General features: G+C 41.5%; 1 protein-coding gene across 2 annotated transcripts in view; it reads right to left on the bottom strand.

Annotated features, from left to right (window-relative positions):
- The window catches only part of FAM168B (family with sequence similarity 168 member B), a 51284-nt gene that overhangs the window by 24109 nt on the left and 8896 nt on the right, over positions 1-18279 (bottom strand). For both annotated transcript variants that reach the window (XR_012013009.1, XM_072788676.1), the window contains exon 2: positions 18153-18232. Coding sequence is in view for 1 of the 2 variants with exons in the window: in XM_072788676.1 (XP_072644777.1) it covers positions 18153-18222 (70 nt within the window). In the remaining variant the exon portion in view is untranslated. The remainder of the gene's footprint in view (positions 1-18152; positions 18233-18279) is intronic.

Consider the following 18279-nt stretch of genomic DNA (forward strand, 5'->3'; position numbering starts at 1 on the left):
CCATTTAAATGAAGAATCCTTAATAACACTAAACCATAACTACTACTAATTCATGTGAATACAACAAAAATATCAAGTAAGACAGTAAGTGCCACAGTCAAAATCCTGGCTTCTTGGCATCCACCAGCAGAGGGGCAGGCCTCAGTTACCCGGCTCCTGGCCTCCTCAGAGCCTAGGGACCTCTGGTAAGGCCCATGCCCAGAACTTCCCCTGAGCCATCTGGTCCACAGTTCAAAACGTTCCATTCATGTGACAGCTGGAGCATTAGAATCTACTTCCTTATATGGGTACAGAGCCAATGAAGATGACCCACATTCCCTAGTCTTTACTACTGTCACAAACTAGCTGTGAAAAGCTGTTAAGTTGTCTATCCATTTTTCCCTTCACGGGTAAATAAAATTGAAATGGAATGGCAGACTTCAAAAGACACCATTGAGGAGACTTAGAGGGAGCGTCTCCTAGGGATATTTAAGGTACCGTGGTTGTCAAGAGTAACCAAAGTGAAAAAATGAAAGGTAGTAGGGTAATATAAAGGAGAAAGAGAAGTAGAGTTCGCAGTAAAATTTCAAAACTAATCTTTGTGAGTCTGGATGTCATTTGTAAAGATTTTGGATAAAGTGCCTTACAGGAATCCCTGCAGTCTCCAGCACAGCAGGATGCCCTTGCTCTGCTGCACCTCCTGCTATAGCGGTCTTGTAAGTTCCATGGGTCTCCTCAGAGGCAGGTACAGAAATGTTCAGTAGCACTGTTCCCAAGGAATCTCCACTTGCAGATGCTCAGTTCTCACCTCACATACAAATCTTGTGCTTCAGAGTCACCTTCTTCTTTCTCAAAACTGATCCTCCTCTACCTCAGCAAAACCTTTTTTGAGTTCCTTTCATAAATTATCATTTTCTCGCTTGACCAATTAATTAGAAAACAGTGTGAGGGGATGAAATGCTGAGCAGATTCACTCATTTTGGATATTAAGGGCAGATTCAACTTGAAACACACCTAAAATGGCTATTTTTTAAAAGACCAGGAAAGTGGCCTGCCTCCCTCCCTCCCTCCCTCTCTCTCTCTTTCTTTCTTTCTTTCTTTCTTTCTTTTTTAGTTTTGAATATCTAATACCTTTGCGGGTTTTTTTATTTTATTTTATTTTTTATTGGAGTTCAATTTGCCAACATATAGCAGTGGCTTTCAATCTGTTCTATGAAGCCTAAGCAGTTCCTTAGAAGCCTCAACTCTGAGCAGCAAGAGGCCAACCAGGCTCTGAAGCCTGCCTTCAATTCACTCTGGGAGATGCTCTAACTCATCCTAGAACTAAGGAAATACTTACAAATCTTTTCTAAGGTCACACTGTTAAAAACAAAGCTTAAAATACTACTGACCTAGATCATAACTGGTAGACTTCTGCACAATTCCCTCAAAATCCAAATGCCCTCAGCTCTACCAATAAATCTTCCAGAGGCATTGTCTGCTTCTGTACTTGCCTTGTGTCTGAGAGTTCCTGGGACACTACTATTATGGTCTGCTTGGCCCTTCCTATCCTAACTTTCTAACAATGAGTTAACATGCTCTAAAATAAGGAAAAGCCACATAACAAGTATTTAAAACAGCATAATTAACCACCAGCAATAGGACATCCTCTACTTCTATGTCCACGCACAGAAGTACACCTCCCTTGCACACAGATCACATACCACCAGATCCCACACATACACTACCACCCTGACCCAGAACCCCAGAAGAGTTGACCCCACTTACTCTAGTCCAGAGGTTTCTACTGTGACCACACAAAACCTCCACATGGAAATCCCTGAAATGACTACCTTCCTGGATCGTCACAAGCACTGTTTTAACTGGTCCTGGTTGTAACATCTTCTGTTTCTTGATTTTTCTAGAAAGTTGAGAAGCACTGTTCCTTCCTATTCCTGTCAATCTTTCTGACCACAACAGTGTCTTCCTAAAAATGCACTCACAGCAAATACTATACACTATTTCCTTCAACATCAGGTCTACGTCCCTTCTGGGACAGAAACATTGGAAAGCTAGAAACTACACTGCCCAGATACCTCTATTGTAAGAGATTATAAGTGATCTCAAATTCTACTCATTTTTATGAAATTAATTACTTCATGAAAATAAAAACTTCAGAATAGCTTTAAATACCATGAGCTAAGTAAAGAAGAAAAAAATACTTGCAAATTATATAGACAAAAACTTAATACTCTTAATATATGAATACTTCTTAAAACTAAAAAAACAAAGACCCAATAATCAAAATATAAATCAACAGAAGACATGGACAGAACTGCCAACTTCGTGTACACTGATGTGATTTCTAACATCAGACCACTAAAAGTCCAAAAGCTGAAAACACACTTGTTGGCAAGACTGTGGAGAAACCACCATCTCACACACTTCCAGTAGGGATACAAAACAGTAAAAATTCTATGAAGGGGAAATCAGAAGCATCCTCAAAATTGCAAATGCATTTACCCTCTCACCCAGCAATTTTATCTTAAGGAGCCCATCCTGAAGATAATTCCCACAATCAACATAAGCTGCAGCATTATGGGAATAACAAAAAACTTCAAACAACCTATCTATCCAAAGAACTGGTTGAATTAGCTATGGCAATCCCACAAGATGCATGTTTACACAGCAGTACTATGCAAAATATAAAAGAGAACAAAGCAAACCTCTGTAACTGATGTAGAATAATTTCTAGAATGTTCTGAGTTGACAAAGCAAAGCAAACATCACCACCTGAATTTCTATTCTGGAAAAGAAGCCCCTGTTCAGCCATGAACACTGCGTGGGCTGACAGCCTCTGGCAGCAGTGCCTCCTGAGGGCCTGCCTCCTCTCACCTCCAATCCTTCCCTCACAGCTCCCCCATGAGCTGGCTAAAACTTAACACGGAGCACAGTCCTCAGGTTCTCCCTACCTGATTAGGTACGTTCTTCATTAGAACATTCACGAAGGTTCCCCCCCAAAAAATGCCTATTTCCCCTAATTTCATCTGAGTGTTCACTACCTTTTGTATAATGAAAGAGTAATTAGAATATTACTGTATGTAATATTCTGTATGTTGAAATTCTAATCCTCAAACAAAATAGTATTTTAAGATACTAAATTGTGGTAATCATTTCACAGTGAATACATACATTAAATCATTACATACACCTCTAAAAAAAACATGATGTACAACCTAAGTATCTACAATTTTTACTTGTCAATCATGTATCAATGGAAGGGGCCCAGCGAGGAGCCAAGCTAAGTAAGGCCAGGCGGGGAGTGCCCCCAGGACATGAAAGCCCAGTCCCAGAGAAGCAGAAACTTTACCAATCTTCCAGGACAGTGAGGTGCTCGCAAGGAACTCGGGCAGGATCCCAGGAGGGGCAGTAGAGCCCCCAGGTTCCCAGGGTCACTAACAGAGAAGCGCGACCCAGGGGAGAGCGTGCCACACACTGCCTGCAGAGCTCCCTAAAGGGCTGGAACGTGCGCCCGCAGGGCCTCAGGAGTTCAGGCAGTGGCTCCCTGTGGAGGGGGCTGTGCCCCAGGAGAAGCTCAGGCAGCATCTCAGGCGGTGGCTCCAGGTGGAGTGGCCTGCGCACAACGGGAACACAATTCCAGTGGCGCAGGCCCCAGAGCCCAAGGCTCTGAGGGACACAGCCCAGGATCCGGCGCTCCCCTTGGGACAGGCAGGGGCCAGGAGGACACAGGAAAGTGAGGACACTCCTGAGCTGCGCAGATCAGCACCCCCCACCCCTGGAGCATCCAGGCCAGTGTGGACTGGGAGCTGCGAGAGTTACTGTGGGAGCTGACTCCAGGGCTAGAAACCTGGACGCTGCCAGTCTTGTTGTTCCTCCCTGTATCACCTTGTGCCTGGGACAGAGCAGGGCGCCAGGAAACAGGGGCCTCACAGGATAAACAGTTCCCACTGAGCCATGCACCTGGCAGGGGGCTGGGCAGCTACCCCAGGTACACACACCTGAGAATCAGCACAGCGGGCAAGAAGAGCAAGTTCTTGACGGAGCAGCTCTGGAAAGCTCCAGGGGAAGTTGAGGGATTTACAGTATATAGAATCAGAGGATACACCGCCTTGTTTTTGTGTTTTGTTTTTACTTTTGTTTGTTTTCCTTTTTTCTCTTTTTTCCTTCCTTTTTCCAGTAATACTTATTTTTAGCCACTCTGCACTGAGCAAAATGACTAGAAAGAACTCACCACAAAAGAAAAAATCAGAAATAGTACTCTCCCACAGAGTTAAGGAATTTGGATTACAATTCGATGTCAGAAAGCCAATTCAGAAGCACGATTATAAAGATACTGGCGGCTCTGGAAAAAAGCATAAAGGATTCAAGAGACCTCATGACTGCAGAATTTAGATCTAATCAGCCCGAAATTAAAAATCAATTAAATGAGATGCAATCCAAACTAGAGGTCCTAACAATGAGGGTTATGAGGTAGAAGAATGAGTGACACAGAAGACAACTTGATGGCAAGGAAGGAAGCTGAGAAAAAGGGGAAAGACAATGAAGAGACCATAAGGAAAGGTTAAGGGAAATAAATGATAGCTTCAGAAGGAAGAATCTATGTATAACTGGGGTTCCAGAAAATGCAGAGAGAGACAGAGGGCGAGACAGTATATTTGAACAAATCATAGCTGAGAACTTCCCTACTTTGGGGAAGTAAACAGGCATTCAGATCCAGAAGATAGAGAGATACCCTCCCCAAATCAGTAAAAACTGTTCAACACCTCAACACTTAATAGTGAAAGTTGCAATATCCAAAGATAAAGAGGAAATCCTTAAAGCAGTGAGAGACAAGAGATCCTTAACTTACATGGGGAGAAATATTGGGGAGAAATATTAGATTAACAGCAGATCTCTGCACAAAGACCTGGCAGTCCAGAAAGGGCTGGCAGGATATATTCAGGGTCCTAAATGAAAAGAACATGGAGCCAAGAATACTTTATTCAGCAAGGCTCTCATTCAGAACAGGAGAGAGAAAGAGCTTCCAAGATAGGCAGAAACTGAAAGACTATGTGACCATCAAACCAGCTCTGCAAGAAATACTAAGGGGAACTCTGTAAAAGAGAAGTCCAAAGAAACAATCCACAAAAACAGGGACTGAATATAAATTACAATGACATTAAATTCATATCTTTCAATAGTAACTCTGAACGTGAATGGGCTTAATGATCCCATTAAAAAGTGCAGAGTTTCAGACTGGATAAAAAAGCAAGACCCATCTATTTGCTGTCTACAGGAGACTCATTTTAGACCTAAGGACACCTACAGCATGAAAATAAAAGGCTGGAGAACCATTGACCATTCAAATGGTCATCTAAAGAAAGCTGGGATACAATACTCATATCAGATAAATTAAACTTTATTCAAAGACTATAGTAAGAGATGAAGAGGGACACTCTATCATACTTAAAGGATCTATCCAACAAAAGAACCTAATAATCATGAATATTTATGCCCCTAATGTGGGAGCTGTAAAGTATATCAAGCAATTAATAATCAGTTAAGATATACTTAGATAATAATACAGTAATAGTGGGAGACATTAACACAGTACGTTCTGTAAATGACAGATCTTATAAGCCCAACATCTCCAAAGACACAAGAGCTTTAAATGATACACTGGACCAGATGGAGTTCAAAGATATTTACAGAACTTCACATCAAAACGCAACTGAATACACATTCTTCTCAAGTGCACACGGAACTTTCTCCAGAATAGACCATATACTGGGTCAACCAATAACAAAAGACTGGGATTGGCCCCTGCATATCTTCCGACCATAATGCTTTCAAACTAGAAATCAATCACAAGAAGAAATTTGGAAGAAATTCAAACACCCGGAGGTTAAAGAGCATCCTGCTAAAAGATGAAAGGGTCAAACAGGAAATTAGAGAAGACTTATAAAGATTCATGGAATCTAATGAGAATGAAATTATAACAATTCAAAATATTTGGGATACAGCAAAAGCAGTCCTGAGAGGGAAATATATCGCAATACAAACATCCCTCAAAAAACTGGAAAGAACTCAAATACAAAAGCTAACCTTGCTCCTAAAGGAACTGGAAAAAGAAGACCAAATAAAACCTACACCCAGGGCAGCCCAGTGGCTCAGAAGATTAGCACAGCCTTCAGCCCAGGGCCTGATCCTGGAGACCCGGGATCCAGTCCCATGTCAGGCTCCCTGCATGGAGCCTGTTTCTCCCTCTGCACCTCTCTTTCTCTCTCTCTCTTTCTCCCTCTCTCTGTATCTCTCATGTATAAACAAATAAAGTCTTTAAAAAAAAAAAAAAAAAAAACCTATACCAAGCAGAAGAGAGTTAATAAAGATTTGAGCAGAACTCAATGAAATAGAGACCAGAAGAACTGTGGAACAGATCAACAAAACAAAGAGTTGGTTCTTTGAAAGAATTAAAAGGATAGATAAACCACTAGCCAGCCTTATTAAAACAAAAGAGAAAAGACTCAAATTAATAAAATCACGAATAAAAAAGGAGAGATCACCATCAATACCAAGGAAATACAAGACACAAGAGTCCAAGGACAGATAGCTTCCCAGGAGAATTCTATCAAACGTTTGAAGAAGAAACAATACCTATTCTATTAAATCTGTTCCAAAAGATAGAAAGAGACGGAATACTTCCAAACTCATCCTATGAGGCCAGCATCACCTTAATTCCAAAACCAGACAAAGACCCCACCAAAAAGGAGAATTATAGACCAATATCCCTGATGAACACAGATGCAAAAATTCTCAAAAAGATATTAGCCAATAGGATCCAACAGTACATTAGGAAGATTATTCACCATGACAAAGTGGGATTTATCCCTGGGATGCAAGGTTGGTTCAACACTCCTAAGCAATCAATGTGATAGATCATATCAGCCAGAGAAACAAGAACCATATGATCCTTTCAAAAGATGCGCAGAAAGCATTTGACAAAACAGAGCACCCATTCCTGATCAAAATTCTTCAGAGTGTAGGGATAGAGGGAACATCCCACAGCATCTTAAAAGCCATCTACAAAAAGCCCACAACAAATATCATTCTCAATGGGGAAACACTGTGAGCCTTTACCCTAAGATCAAGAACACGACAGGGATGTCATTCTCACCACTGCTATTCAACATAGTACTAGAAGTCCTCAGCAATCAGACAACCAAAAGACATTAAAGGCAATCAAATTTGCAAAGAATCAAGTCAAACTCTCCCTCTTCGCCAATGACATGATACTCTACATAGGAAACCCAAAAGACTCCACCCCAAGATTGCAAGAACTCATACAGCAATTTGGCAGTGTGGCAGGATAGAAAATCAATGCCCAGAAGTCAGTGGCATTTCTATACACTAACAATGAGACTGAACAAAGAGAAATTAAGGAGTTAATCCCATTTACAATTGCACCCAAAAGCATAAGACACCTAGGAATAAACCTAACCAAAGGTAAAGCATCTATACCCTAAAAACTATAGAACACTTTTTTAATAAAATAATTCTTTATTGGTGTTCAATTTACCAACATACAGAATTACACCCAGTGCTCATCCCGTCAAGTGTCCCTCTCAGTGCCCATCACCCACTCACCCCCACCTCCGCCCTCCTCCCCTTCCACCATCCCTAATTCGTTTCCCAGAGTTAGGAGTCTTTATATTCTGTCTCCCTTTCTGATATTTCCCACAGAATTCTTCTCCCTTCCCTTATATTCCCTTTCACTATTATTTATATTTCCCAAATGAATGAAAACATACACTGTTTGTCCTTCTCCGATTGACTTACTTCACTCAGCATAATACCCTCCAGTTCCATCCACGTTGAAGCAAATGGTGGGTATTTGTCGTTTCTAATGGCTGAATAATATTCCATTGTATACATAAACCATATCTTCTTTATCCATTCATCTTTCAAGGGACACCAAGACGCCTTCCACAGTTTGGCTACTGTGGACATTGCTGCTAGAAACATCGGGTGCAGGTGTCCCGGCGTATCATGGCATCTGAATCTTTGGGGTAAATCCCCAGCAGTGCAATGGCTGGGTCGTAGGGCAGGTCTAATTTTAACTTTTTGAGGAACCTCCACACAGTTTTCCAGAGTGGCTGCACCAGTTCACATTCCCACCAACAGTGTAAGAGGATTCCCTTTTCTCTGCATCCTCTCCAACGTTTGTGGTTTCCTGCCTTGTTAATTTTCCCCATTCTCACTGGTGTGAGGTGGGATCTCATTGTGGTTTTGATTTGTATTTCCCTGATGGCAAGTGATGCAGAGCATTTTCTCATGGGCTTGTTGGCCATGTCTATGTCTTCCTCTGTGAGATTTCTGTTCATGTATTTTGCCCATTTCATGATTGGATTGTTTGTTTCTTTGGTGTTGAGTTTAAGAAGTTCTTTATAGATCTTGGAAACTAGCCCTTTATCTGATACGTCATTTGCAAATATCTTCTCCCATTCTGTAGGTTGTCTTTTAGTTCTGTTGACTGTATCCTTTGCTCTGCAAAAGCTTCTTATCTTGATGATGTCCCAATAATTCATTTTTGCTTTTGTATCTTTTGCTTTCGTGGACGTATCTTGCAAGAAGTTACTGTGGCCAAGTTCAAAAAGGGTGTTGCCTGTGTTCTCCTCTAGGATTTTGATAGAATCTTGTCTCACATTTAGATCTTTCATCCATTTTGAGTTTATCTTTGTGTATGGTGAAAGAGAGTGGTCTAGTTTCATTCTTCTGCATGTGGATGTCCAATTTCCCAGCACCATTTATTGAAAACACTCTCTTTCTTCCAATGGATAGTCTTTCCTCCTTTATCGAATTATTAGTTGACCATAAAGTTCAGGGTCCACTTCTGGGTTCTCTATTCTGTTCCACTGATCTATGTGTCTGTTTTTGTGCCAGTACCACACGATCTTGATGACCACAGCTTTGTAGTACAACCTGAAATCTGGCATTGTGATGCCCCCAGATATGGTTTTCTTTTTTAAAATTCCCCTGGTTATTCGGGGTCTTTTCTGAATCCACACAAATCTTAAAATAATTTGTTCTAACTCTCTGAAGAAAGTCCATGGTATTTTGATAGGGATTGCATTAAACGTGTAAATTGCCCTGGGTAACATTGACATTTTCACAATATTCTGCCAATCCATGAGCATGGAATATTTTAACATCTCTTTGCGTCTTCCTCAATTTCTTTCAGAACTGTTCTATAGCTTTTAGGGTATAGATCCTTTATCTCTTTAGTTAGGTTTATTCCTAGGTATCTTATGCTTTTGGCTGCAATTGTAAATGGGATTGACTCCTTAGTTTCTCTTTCTTCAGTCTCATTGTTAGTGTATAGAAATGCCATTGATTTCTGGGCATTGATTTTGTATCCTGCCACGCTACCAAATTGCTTTATGAGTTCTAGCAATCTTGGGGTGGAGGCTTTTGGGTTTTCTAGGTAAAGTATCATGTCATCGGCAAAGAGGGAGAGTTTGACTTCTTCTTTGCCAATTTGAATGCCTTTAATGTCTTTTTGTTGCCTGATTGCTGAGGCTAGGACTTCCAGTACTATGTTGAATAGCAGTGGTGAGACTGACATCCCTGTTTTGTTCCTGATCTTAGGGGAAAGGCTCCCAGTGCTTCCCCATTGAGAATGATATTTGCTGTGGGCATTTCGTAGATGGCTTTTAAGATGTTGAAGAAAGTTCCCTCTATCCCTACACTCTGAGGAGTTTTGATCAGGAATGGATGCTGTATTTAGTCAAATGGTTTCTCTGCATCTAATGAGAGGATCATATGGTTCTTGGTTTTTCTCTTGCTGATATGATGAATCACATTTATTGTTTTATGAGTGTTGAACAAGCCTTGTGTCCCGGGAATAAATTCTACTTGGTCATGGTGAATAGTTTTCTTAATGTGCTGTTGGATCCTATTGGCTAGTATCTTGTTGAGAATTTTTGCATCCATGTTCATCAGGGATATTGGTCTGTAATTCTCCTTTTTGGTGGGGTCTTTGTCTGGTTTTGGAATTAAGGTGATGCTGGCCTCATAGAACGAATTTGGAAGTACTCCACCTTTTTCTATCTTTCCAAACAGCTTTAGTAGGATAGGTATGGTTTCTTCTTTAAACGTTTGATAGAATTCCCCTGGGAAGCCATCTGGCCCTGGGCTCTTGTGTCTTGGGAGGTTTTGGATGACTGCTTCAATTTCCTCCCTGGTTATTGGCCTGTTCAGGTTTTCTATTTCTTCCTGTTCCAGTTTTGGTAGTAAGTGGCTTTCCAGGAATGCGTCCATTTCTTCCAGATTGCCTAATTTATTGGCGTATACCTGTTCATAACATGTTTTTAATATCGTTTGTATTTCCTTGGTGTTGGTAGTGATCTCTCCTTTCTCATTCATGATTTTATTGAGTCTTCTCTCTCTTCTTTTTAATAAGGTTGGCTAATGGTTTATCTATCTTAATAATTCTTTCAAAGAACCAACTCCTGGTTCTGATGATCTGTTCCACAGTTCTTCTGGTCTCAATTTCGTTCAGTTCTGCTCGAATCTTTATTAACTCTCTTCTTCTGCTGGGTGTAAGATCTATTTGCTGTTTTTTCTCAGGCTCCTTTATGTGTAAGGTTAGCTTTTTTATTTGAGTTCTTTCCAGTTTTTGAATGGATGCTTGTATTGCGATGTATTTCCCCCTCAACACTGCTTTTGCTGCATCCCAAAGATTTTGAACGGTTGTATCTTCATTCTCATTAGTTTCCATGAATCTTTTTAATTCTTCCTTAATTTCCTGGTTGACCCTTTCATCTTTTAGCAGGATGGTCCTTAACCTCCACGTGTTTGAGGTCCTTCCAAAATTCCTCTGGTGATTTAGTTGTAATTTCAAGGCATTCTGGTCTGAGAATATGCAGGGGACAATCCCAATCATTTGGTATCGGTTCAGACCCAATTTGTGACCCAGTATATGGTCTATTCTGGAGAAAGTTCCATGTGCACTTGAGAAGAATGTGTATTCAGTTGAGTTTGGATGTAAAGTTCTGTAGATATCTGTGAAATCCATCTGGTCCAGTGTATCATTTAAGCTCTCGTTTCTCTGGAGATGTTGTGTTTAGAAGACCTATCGAGGGTAGAAAGAGCTAGATTGAAGTCACCAAGTATAAGTGTATTATTATCTAAGTATTTCTTCACTTTGGTTATTAATTGATTTAAATATTTGGCAGCTCCCACATTCGGGGCATATATATTGAGGACTGTTAAGTCCTCTTGTTGGATAGATCCTTTAAGTATGAGATAGTGTCCCTCTTCATCCCTCACTACAGTCTTCGGGGTAAATTTTAGTTTATCTGATACAAGGATGGCTACCCCTAGTTTCTCTTGAGGACCATTTGGATGGTAAATGTTTTCCAACCTTTTATTTTCAGGCTGTAGGTGTTCTTCTGTCTAAAATGAGTCTCTTGTAGACAGCAAATAGATGGGTCCTACTTTTTTATCCAGTCTGACACCCTGCGCCTTTTGATGAGGTCATTAAGCCCATTCACATTCAGAGTTACTATTGACAGATATGAGTTTAGTGTCATCATGATATCTATTCAGTCCTTGTTTTTGGGGATTGTTCCACTGAACTTCTTCTTAAAGGGGAATTTTAAGAGTCCCCCTTAAAATTTCTTGCAGAGCTGGTTTGGAGGACACATATTATTTCAGTTCCTGCCTGTTTGGAAGCTCTTTATCTCTCCTTCGATTTTGAATGAGAGCCTTGCTGGATAAAGTATTCTTGGTTGCATGTTCTTCTCATTTAGGACCCTGAATATATCCTGCCAGCCCTTTCTGGCCTGCCAGGTCTCTGTGGAGAGGTCTGCTGTTACCCTAATATTCCTCCCCAAAAAAGTCAGGGATTTCTTGTCTCTTGCTGTTTTAAGGATCTTCTCTTTATCTTTGGAATTTGCAAGCTTCACTATTAAATGTCGAGGTGTTGAACGGTTTTTATTGATTTAAGGGTAGGATCTCTCTCTTTCCTGGATCTGAATGCCTGTTTCCCTTCCCGGATTAGGAAAGTTTTCAGCTAGGATTTGTTCAAATATATATTCTGGCCCTCTGGCCCTTTCGGTGCCCTCGGGAACCCCAATTAAACGTAGGTTTTTCTTTCTCAGGCCGACGTTTATTTCCCTTAATCTGTCTTCATGGTCTTTTAATTGTCTGTCTCTTTTTTCCTCAGTTTCCCTCCTTGACATCAACTTGTCTTCTATGTCACTCACTCGTTCTTCCACCTCGTTAGGACTTCTAGTTTGGATTGCATCTCATTCAATTGATTTTTAATTTCTGCCTGATTGGATCTAAATTCTGCAGTCATGAAGTCTCTTGAGTCCTTTATGCTTTTTTCTAGAGCCACCAGTAGCTGTATAATAGTGCTTCTGAATTGGCTTTCTGACATTGAATTGTAATCCAGATTTTGTAACTCTGTGGGAGAGAGGACTGTTTCTGATTCTTTCATTTGAGGTGAGGTTTTCCTTCTATTCATTTTGCTCAGTGCAGAGTGGCCAAAAACAAGTTGTATTGGGAAAAGGAGAAAAAGAGAGAGAAGGAAAGAAAAGAGAAAAAGAAAAAAGGAAGAAAAAATGGAAAAAGAAGAAAAAGAGAAAGAAAAAGAAAGAAAGGGGAAAAAAATAGGGTGGGGGAAGCAATCAGAAATCAAAACCAAAATAAAAAACACGGGGAGTATCTTCTGATTCTGTATCCTTTAAGTCCCTTGACCTCCCTTGGAACTTGTCCATCTAGCTGGTCTTCTGGGGGAGGGGCCTGTTGTGCTGATTTTCAGGTGTTAGCAGTTGGGGGATCTGCTCTGCCCCCTACCTGGTACAGGGCTCAGTGGGGGGTTGTTACCCCGTGAGGCCGAAGGAGGAACAACCCCAGTGGCTGCTGCAGCTCTGGAAACCTGGATTCAGCTCCTGCCCGAACTACTCTGTCTGCAGGGCCTGGAGGCTCCGGGGCGGGGCCGCTGATGTGCTCAGCTTGGTGCAGGAGCGTCCTGGCTTTCCTGAGCCCTCCCGGCTCTGCCTGTCCCGGGGGGAGGCCGGATCGTGGGCTGTGTCCCGGCACCCTGTGCTCCCGGGGCCTGCGCTGTTGGATTTGCGCTCCGACCCGCAGCCCCCTCCACGGAGCTGCTGCCGGAGCCCCTCCGAGCTGCTCCGGGTCCCGCCGTGCGCGCTGCAGCCCTTAGGGAGTTCGGCGCACTCCCCTGGGGCGCAGGTGTCTATTAGTGTCCCAGGGAGCTTGAGGGCATCCTCGGCCTCTTGGGGTCCTGCTCTGACTCCCTGCGAGGCCTTTCCGCCCAGGAAGGTTGGTGCAGCTCCTGCTTCTCCGGGACGGGTATCTCCTGTCCTGGGGACATTCGCCCCAGCCTCAGCCTGGCTCCTCGCGGGGCCCCTCCCCCTCGGAGGCCTTTTGTTTCTTTATTTCTTTTTCCCCCGTTTTCCTACCTTGATAGAAGCACGAACTCTTCTCACTGTAGTGTTTCAGCTGTTCTCTTTTTAAATATCAGGCCGAATTCGTAGATTTTCAGGATGATTTGAAGGTTATCTAGGTCATTTGGTGGGGACAGGTGATTTTGGGACCCTACTCTTCCGCCATCTTGCCCCTCCTCTAGGCTAGATCTACAACACTTCTGAAAGAAATTGAGGAAGACTCAAAGAGATGGAAAAATATTCCATGCTCATGGATTGGCAGAATTAATATTGTGAAAATGTCAATGTTACCCAGGGCAATTTACACGTTTAATGCAATCCCTATCAAAATACCATGGACTTTCCTCAGAGAGTTAGAACAAATTATTTTAAGATTTGTGTGGAATCAGAAAAGACCCCAAATAGCCAGGGGAATTTTACAAAAGAAAAGCATAACTGGGGATATCACAATGCCAGATTTCAGGTTGTACTACAAAGCTGTGGTCATCAAGACAGTGTGGTACTGGCACAAAAACAGACACATAGATCAATGGAACAGAATAGAGAACCCAGAAGTGGACCCACACCTTTATGTTCAACTAATATTCCACAAAGCAGGAAAGACTATCCACTGGAAGAAAGACAGTCTCTTCATAAATGGTGCTGGGAAAATTGGACATCCACATGCAGGAGAATTAAACTTGACCACTGTCTTACACCATACACAAGGATAAACTCAAAATGGATGAAAGATCTAAATGTGAGACAAGATTCCATCAAAATCCTAGAGAAGAACACAGGCAACACCCTTTTTGAACTTGGCCACAGTAACTTCTTGCAAGATACATCCACAAAGACAAAAGAAACAAAAGCAAAAATGAATTATTGGGACTTCATCAAGATAAAAAGCTTCTGCCCAGCAAAAGAAACAGTCATCCAAACTAAAAGACAACCTACAGAATGGGAGGAGATATTTGCAAAAAACGTGTCAGACAAAAGGCTAGTATTCAAGATCTATAAACAACTTATTAAACTCAACAGCAGGGGATCCCTGGGTGGCGCAGTGGTTTGGCGCCTGCCTTTGGCCCAGGGCGTGATCCTGGAGACCCGGGATCGAATCCCACGTCGGGCTCCCGGCATGGAGCCTGCTTCTCCCTCTGCCTGTGTCTCTGCCTCTCTCTCTCTCTCTCTGTGTGACTATCATAAATAAATAAAAATTTTAAAATAAATAAATAAATAAATAAACTCAACAGCAGGGCAGCCCGGGTGTCTTAGTGGTTTAGTGCCTCCTTCAGCCCAGGGTGTGATCCTGGAGACCTGGGATGAAGTCCCACATCGGGCTCCCTGAATGAAGCCTGCTTCTCCCTCTGCCTGTGTCTCTGCCTCTCTCCATGTGTGTCTCTCATGAATAAATGAATAAAATCTTTAAAAAATAAAAATAAAAAAATAAACTCAACAGCAAAAAAACAATCCAATCATGAAATGGGCAAAGGCATGAAAGGAAATTTCACCAAAGAAGACATAAACATGGCCAATAAGCACATGAGAAAATGCTCTGCATCACTTGCCATCAGGAAAATACAAATCAAAACCACAATGAGATACCACCTCACACCAGTAAGAATGGGGAAAATTAACAAGATAGGACACAACAAATGTTGGAAAGGATGTGGTGAAAGGGAAACCTTCTTTGCACTGTTGGTGGGAATGTGAACTGGTACAGCCACTCTTGAAAACTGTGTGGTGGTTCCTCAAAGAGTTAAAAGTAGAACTGCCCTACAACCCAGCAATTGCACTGCTGGGGATTTAACCCAAAGATACAGATGCAGTGAAACGCCGGTACAACTGCACCCCAATGTTTATAGCAGCAATGTCCACAATAGCCAAACTGTGGAAGGAGCCTTTGTGTCCATTAAAAGATGAATGGATAAAGAAGACGTGGTATATATATACAATGGAATATTACTCATCCATTAGAAATGACAAATACCCACCATTTGCTTCGACGTGGATGGAACTGGAGGTATCATGCTGAGTGAAATAAGTCAATCAGAGAAGGACAAACATTATATGGTCTCATTTATCTGGGGAACATAAAAAATAGTGAAAAGGAATGAAAGGGAAATGAGTGAAAATATCCGTCAGGATGACAGAACATCAGAGACTCCTAACTCTGGGAAACTAACAAGGGGTAGTGGAAAGGCAGGTGGGCGGGGTGATGGGGTGACTGGGTGACAGGCACTAAGGGGGGCACTTGACGGGATGAGTACTGAGTGATATGCTATATGTTAGCAAACTGAACTCCAATAAAAAAATATATAACTGTAAGTAGTATGTTAGAGAAAAAAGAAAATGGAGTACATGAAAAAATTAAACTCAATAAATAGGTTCTATAGCAAATTAGAGAAGAATTTGCAGGCTAGTGAAAAATGGAAGCAGATCAGTATAAAACATCCACATTAAGACTCACAGAAAATAACAAAATACAAAAAGGATGCAAGAAACGTGAGAAAGAGTGAAATGGTCTAATATACTTATAAATGGAATCCCAAGAGAAGAGGGAGAGCAGAAAAAAAAGACTTGAAGACTCACTGCTATTCCTGGAAAAAAAAAAAAAAAATCAACCTACTGAGGCGGTTTTCAGTGTTACTGAAATACACACACTCTGGAAAGGCAGAGCTGAGGAGTTACAACAGAGAGGCTATCCCTCATAAAGCCTGAAACATACATAAAGTCTGTCAAACTGCTTTTGACCAACCAAAGAATAGAAACAACATCCAGACACATACCTATGAAGCATGACAGGCAATCAATGGTTTATTAAAAAGACTATCAGGTAATGCTAAAGCCGTCAGGTTTTACCTATTATTTCCCTTGATCTATATCCACTCAGGATTTCAGGAAGCTATTTGGCATTCTGTTTAAACAGAATTATTTAAATTATCTTGATAATTTAAAATTACCTTTTACCAATTCTGGAAAATTCTGTCACTTTTCTTCTCTATTCACCCCTTCTGGAGCTCTTAATTCATCCCAAATCTTCTCATTGAGACATCTCGATTTCTTAACTAGTCTTCTAAAGCTACCCCTTTCCTTATTTTGCATCCTGGGTCTCCCATTTAGCAGTGTCATGCTTGCAATGTAACCTGAATTTTGCTCAAATGCCATTTCTTTAAGTTCAAGTTGGTTCTTTTGGTCCCTCCCATGTGTTATTCCCCTCTTACATTCTGATTCTTTCTTGATCTTCAATTATTCTCAACTTGCCCGATGTGTTATCTATTTGAGGTTCTATTCCTGCAGTCTATCATAACTAGTAACTCTTTCTTGATGAAGTCACATGTTTTATAATAACTCTGCATTGTTAACAGGCAGAATTTTGTGGGAAACCCACACTACCTGGAATACATAACAAACATATGCCTCTACAGGAGCTTTGCTTTTGCTGCTGTCAGGTGCTGGGGATAATGCAAGCTGCAGACTATGTTTCATGTTAGTTTCTCATTTATGAGCGCCCGCTGGCGCGGCAGGCGCACACACACACACACAGTATTTACAAGTAATAACAAAATAGAGACTCCAACATCCTTGACTGGTTACAAAGTCTTAAGAAAGATTTCCCCTTCCTAGAGCCCAAGCAGACACTAAATTCCCTTGTGGAATCAGTAAATGGAATTTTTCTTTTTTTTTTTTAAGTCTACCTCTTCCCTGGGAGTATCACTCTCCAAGCCCCAAACCCCAAACTCAAAAGGCCTCACTTTCTGTCCCCATGTAGGTTGTCAAAACCCACAAAAAGCAAATGTTCCCAGCACAGGAACATCATTATTAGCTCAATGGCCAAATGCACTGGTTTTTATGTCACTTTCATATTCAGCACAGATATTTTGTTTACTACCCTACAAGATCAGTTATACATTTTTTAAATGTCCAATTTTCTACAGACTTTTTTAGCAATAGGATTTGAAGATGATCTGTTCCATCATACTATCAAAACGCGTAATAAAATTGTACCATTACAAAAAATCACTCGTGGATATCACCAATTAGGATGACCATTTGCTATTTTCAAACAACCAGTTCCTATTCCCTCAAATTTTGTTTTACCACTTCCCTCATAGCCCATGTTCAACTCGCTGACTCCCATAAGTGGGGAATGTGGGACGCCTGGGTGGCTCAGTGGTTGAGCTTCTGCCTTCAGGTTATGGTGTGATCCCAGGGTCCTAGGATTGAGTCCCAATCAGGCTCCCTGCACGGAGCCTGCTTCTCCCCCTGCCTAGATCTCTGCCTCTCTGTGTCTCTCATGAATCAGTAGAATCCCCTCCCTGGCTCAGAGACGGAAGCTGAGTGCAATCAGAACACACCCAGGACTGGTCTGATTAGAAAAAAAGAAGCCCCATTGGGGTTTCCTATAGAACAGAGATAAAGAGGCTCATAGGGTACTGCTGAACACCACAGAGACCACAAAGAGAAGTGTAACCTGGGACCAACACTGAGCCAATCATGAGGAAGTGAGCTGAGTTCGAAGGTAGGAACTAGATCCTGGTACTTACTCCTGGAGCAACCAGATCAAGCTCTGACCAAAGCCAGTCCTAGCTCTTGATTTTTTTTTGTTCCATGAGCTGAAACATTTTCTCCTTGTATAAATTACTTTGAGCTAAATTTGTCAACTGAAAGCATTCTTACCAACATGGAAATTTCCCAAGTGTTCAAAGTTCAATAATGAAACAAAGTTTTACTTTTGCTTACCTGGATAACCAATTCCTTTGGCATTTGCATAGGGAACCCCAGAAGAACCAGGGCTATAAACAGGATTCATGATTTCAGAACTAAAAAAGGAAAGAAAAGTGATTTAGCCAAGCACTTTTATTCTCCA

Source organism: Canis lupus, chromosome 20, assembly GCF_048164855.1.
Source record: "Canis lupus baileyi chromosome 20, mCanLup2.hap1, whole genome shotgun sequence".
Classification (NCBI taxonomy): Eukaryota; Metazoa; Chordata; class Mammalia; order Carnivora; family Canidae; genus Canis; species Canis lupus.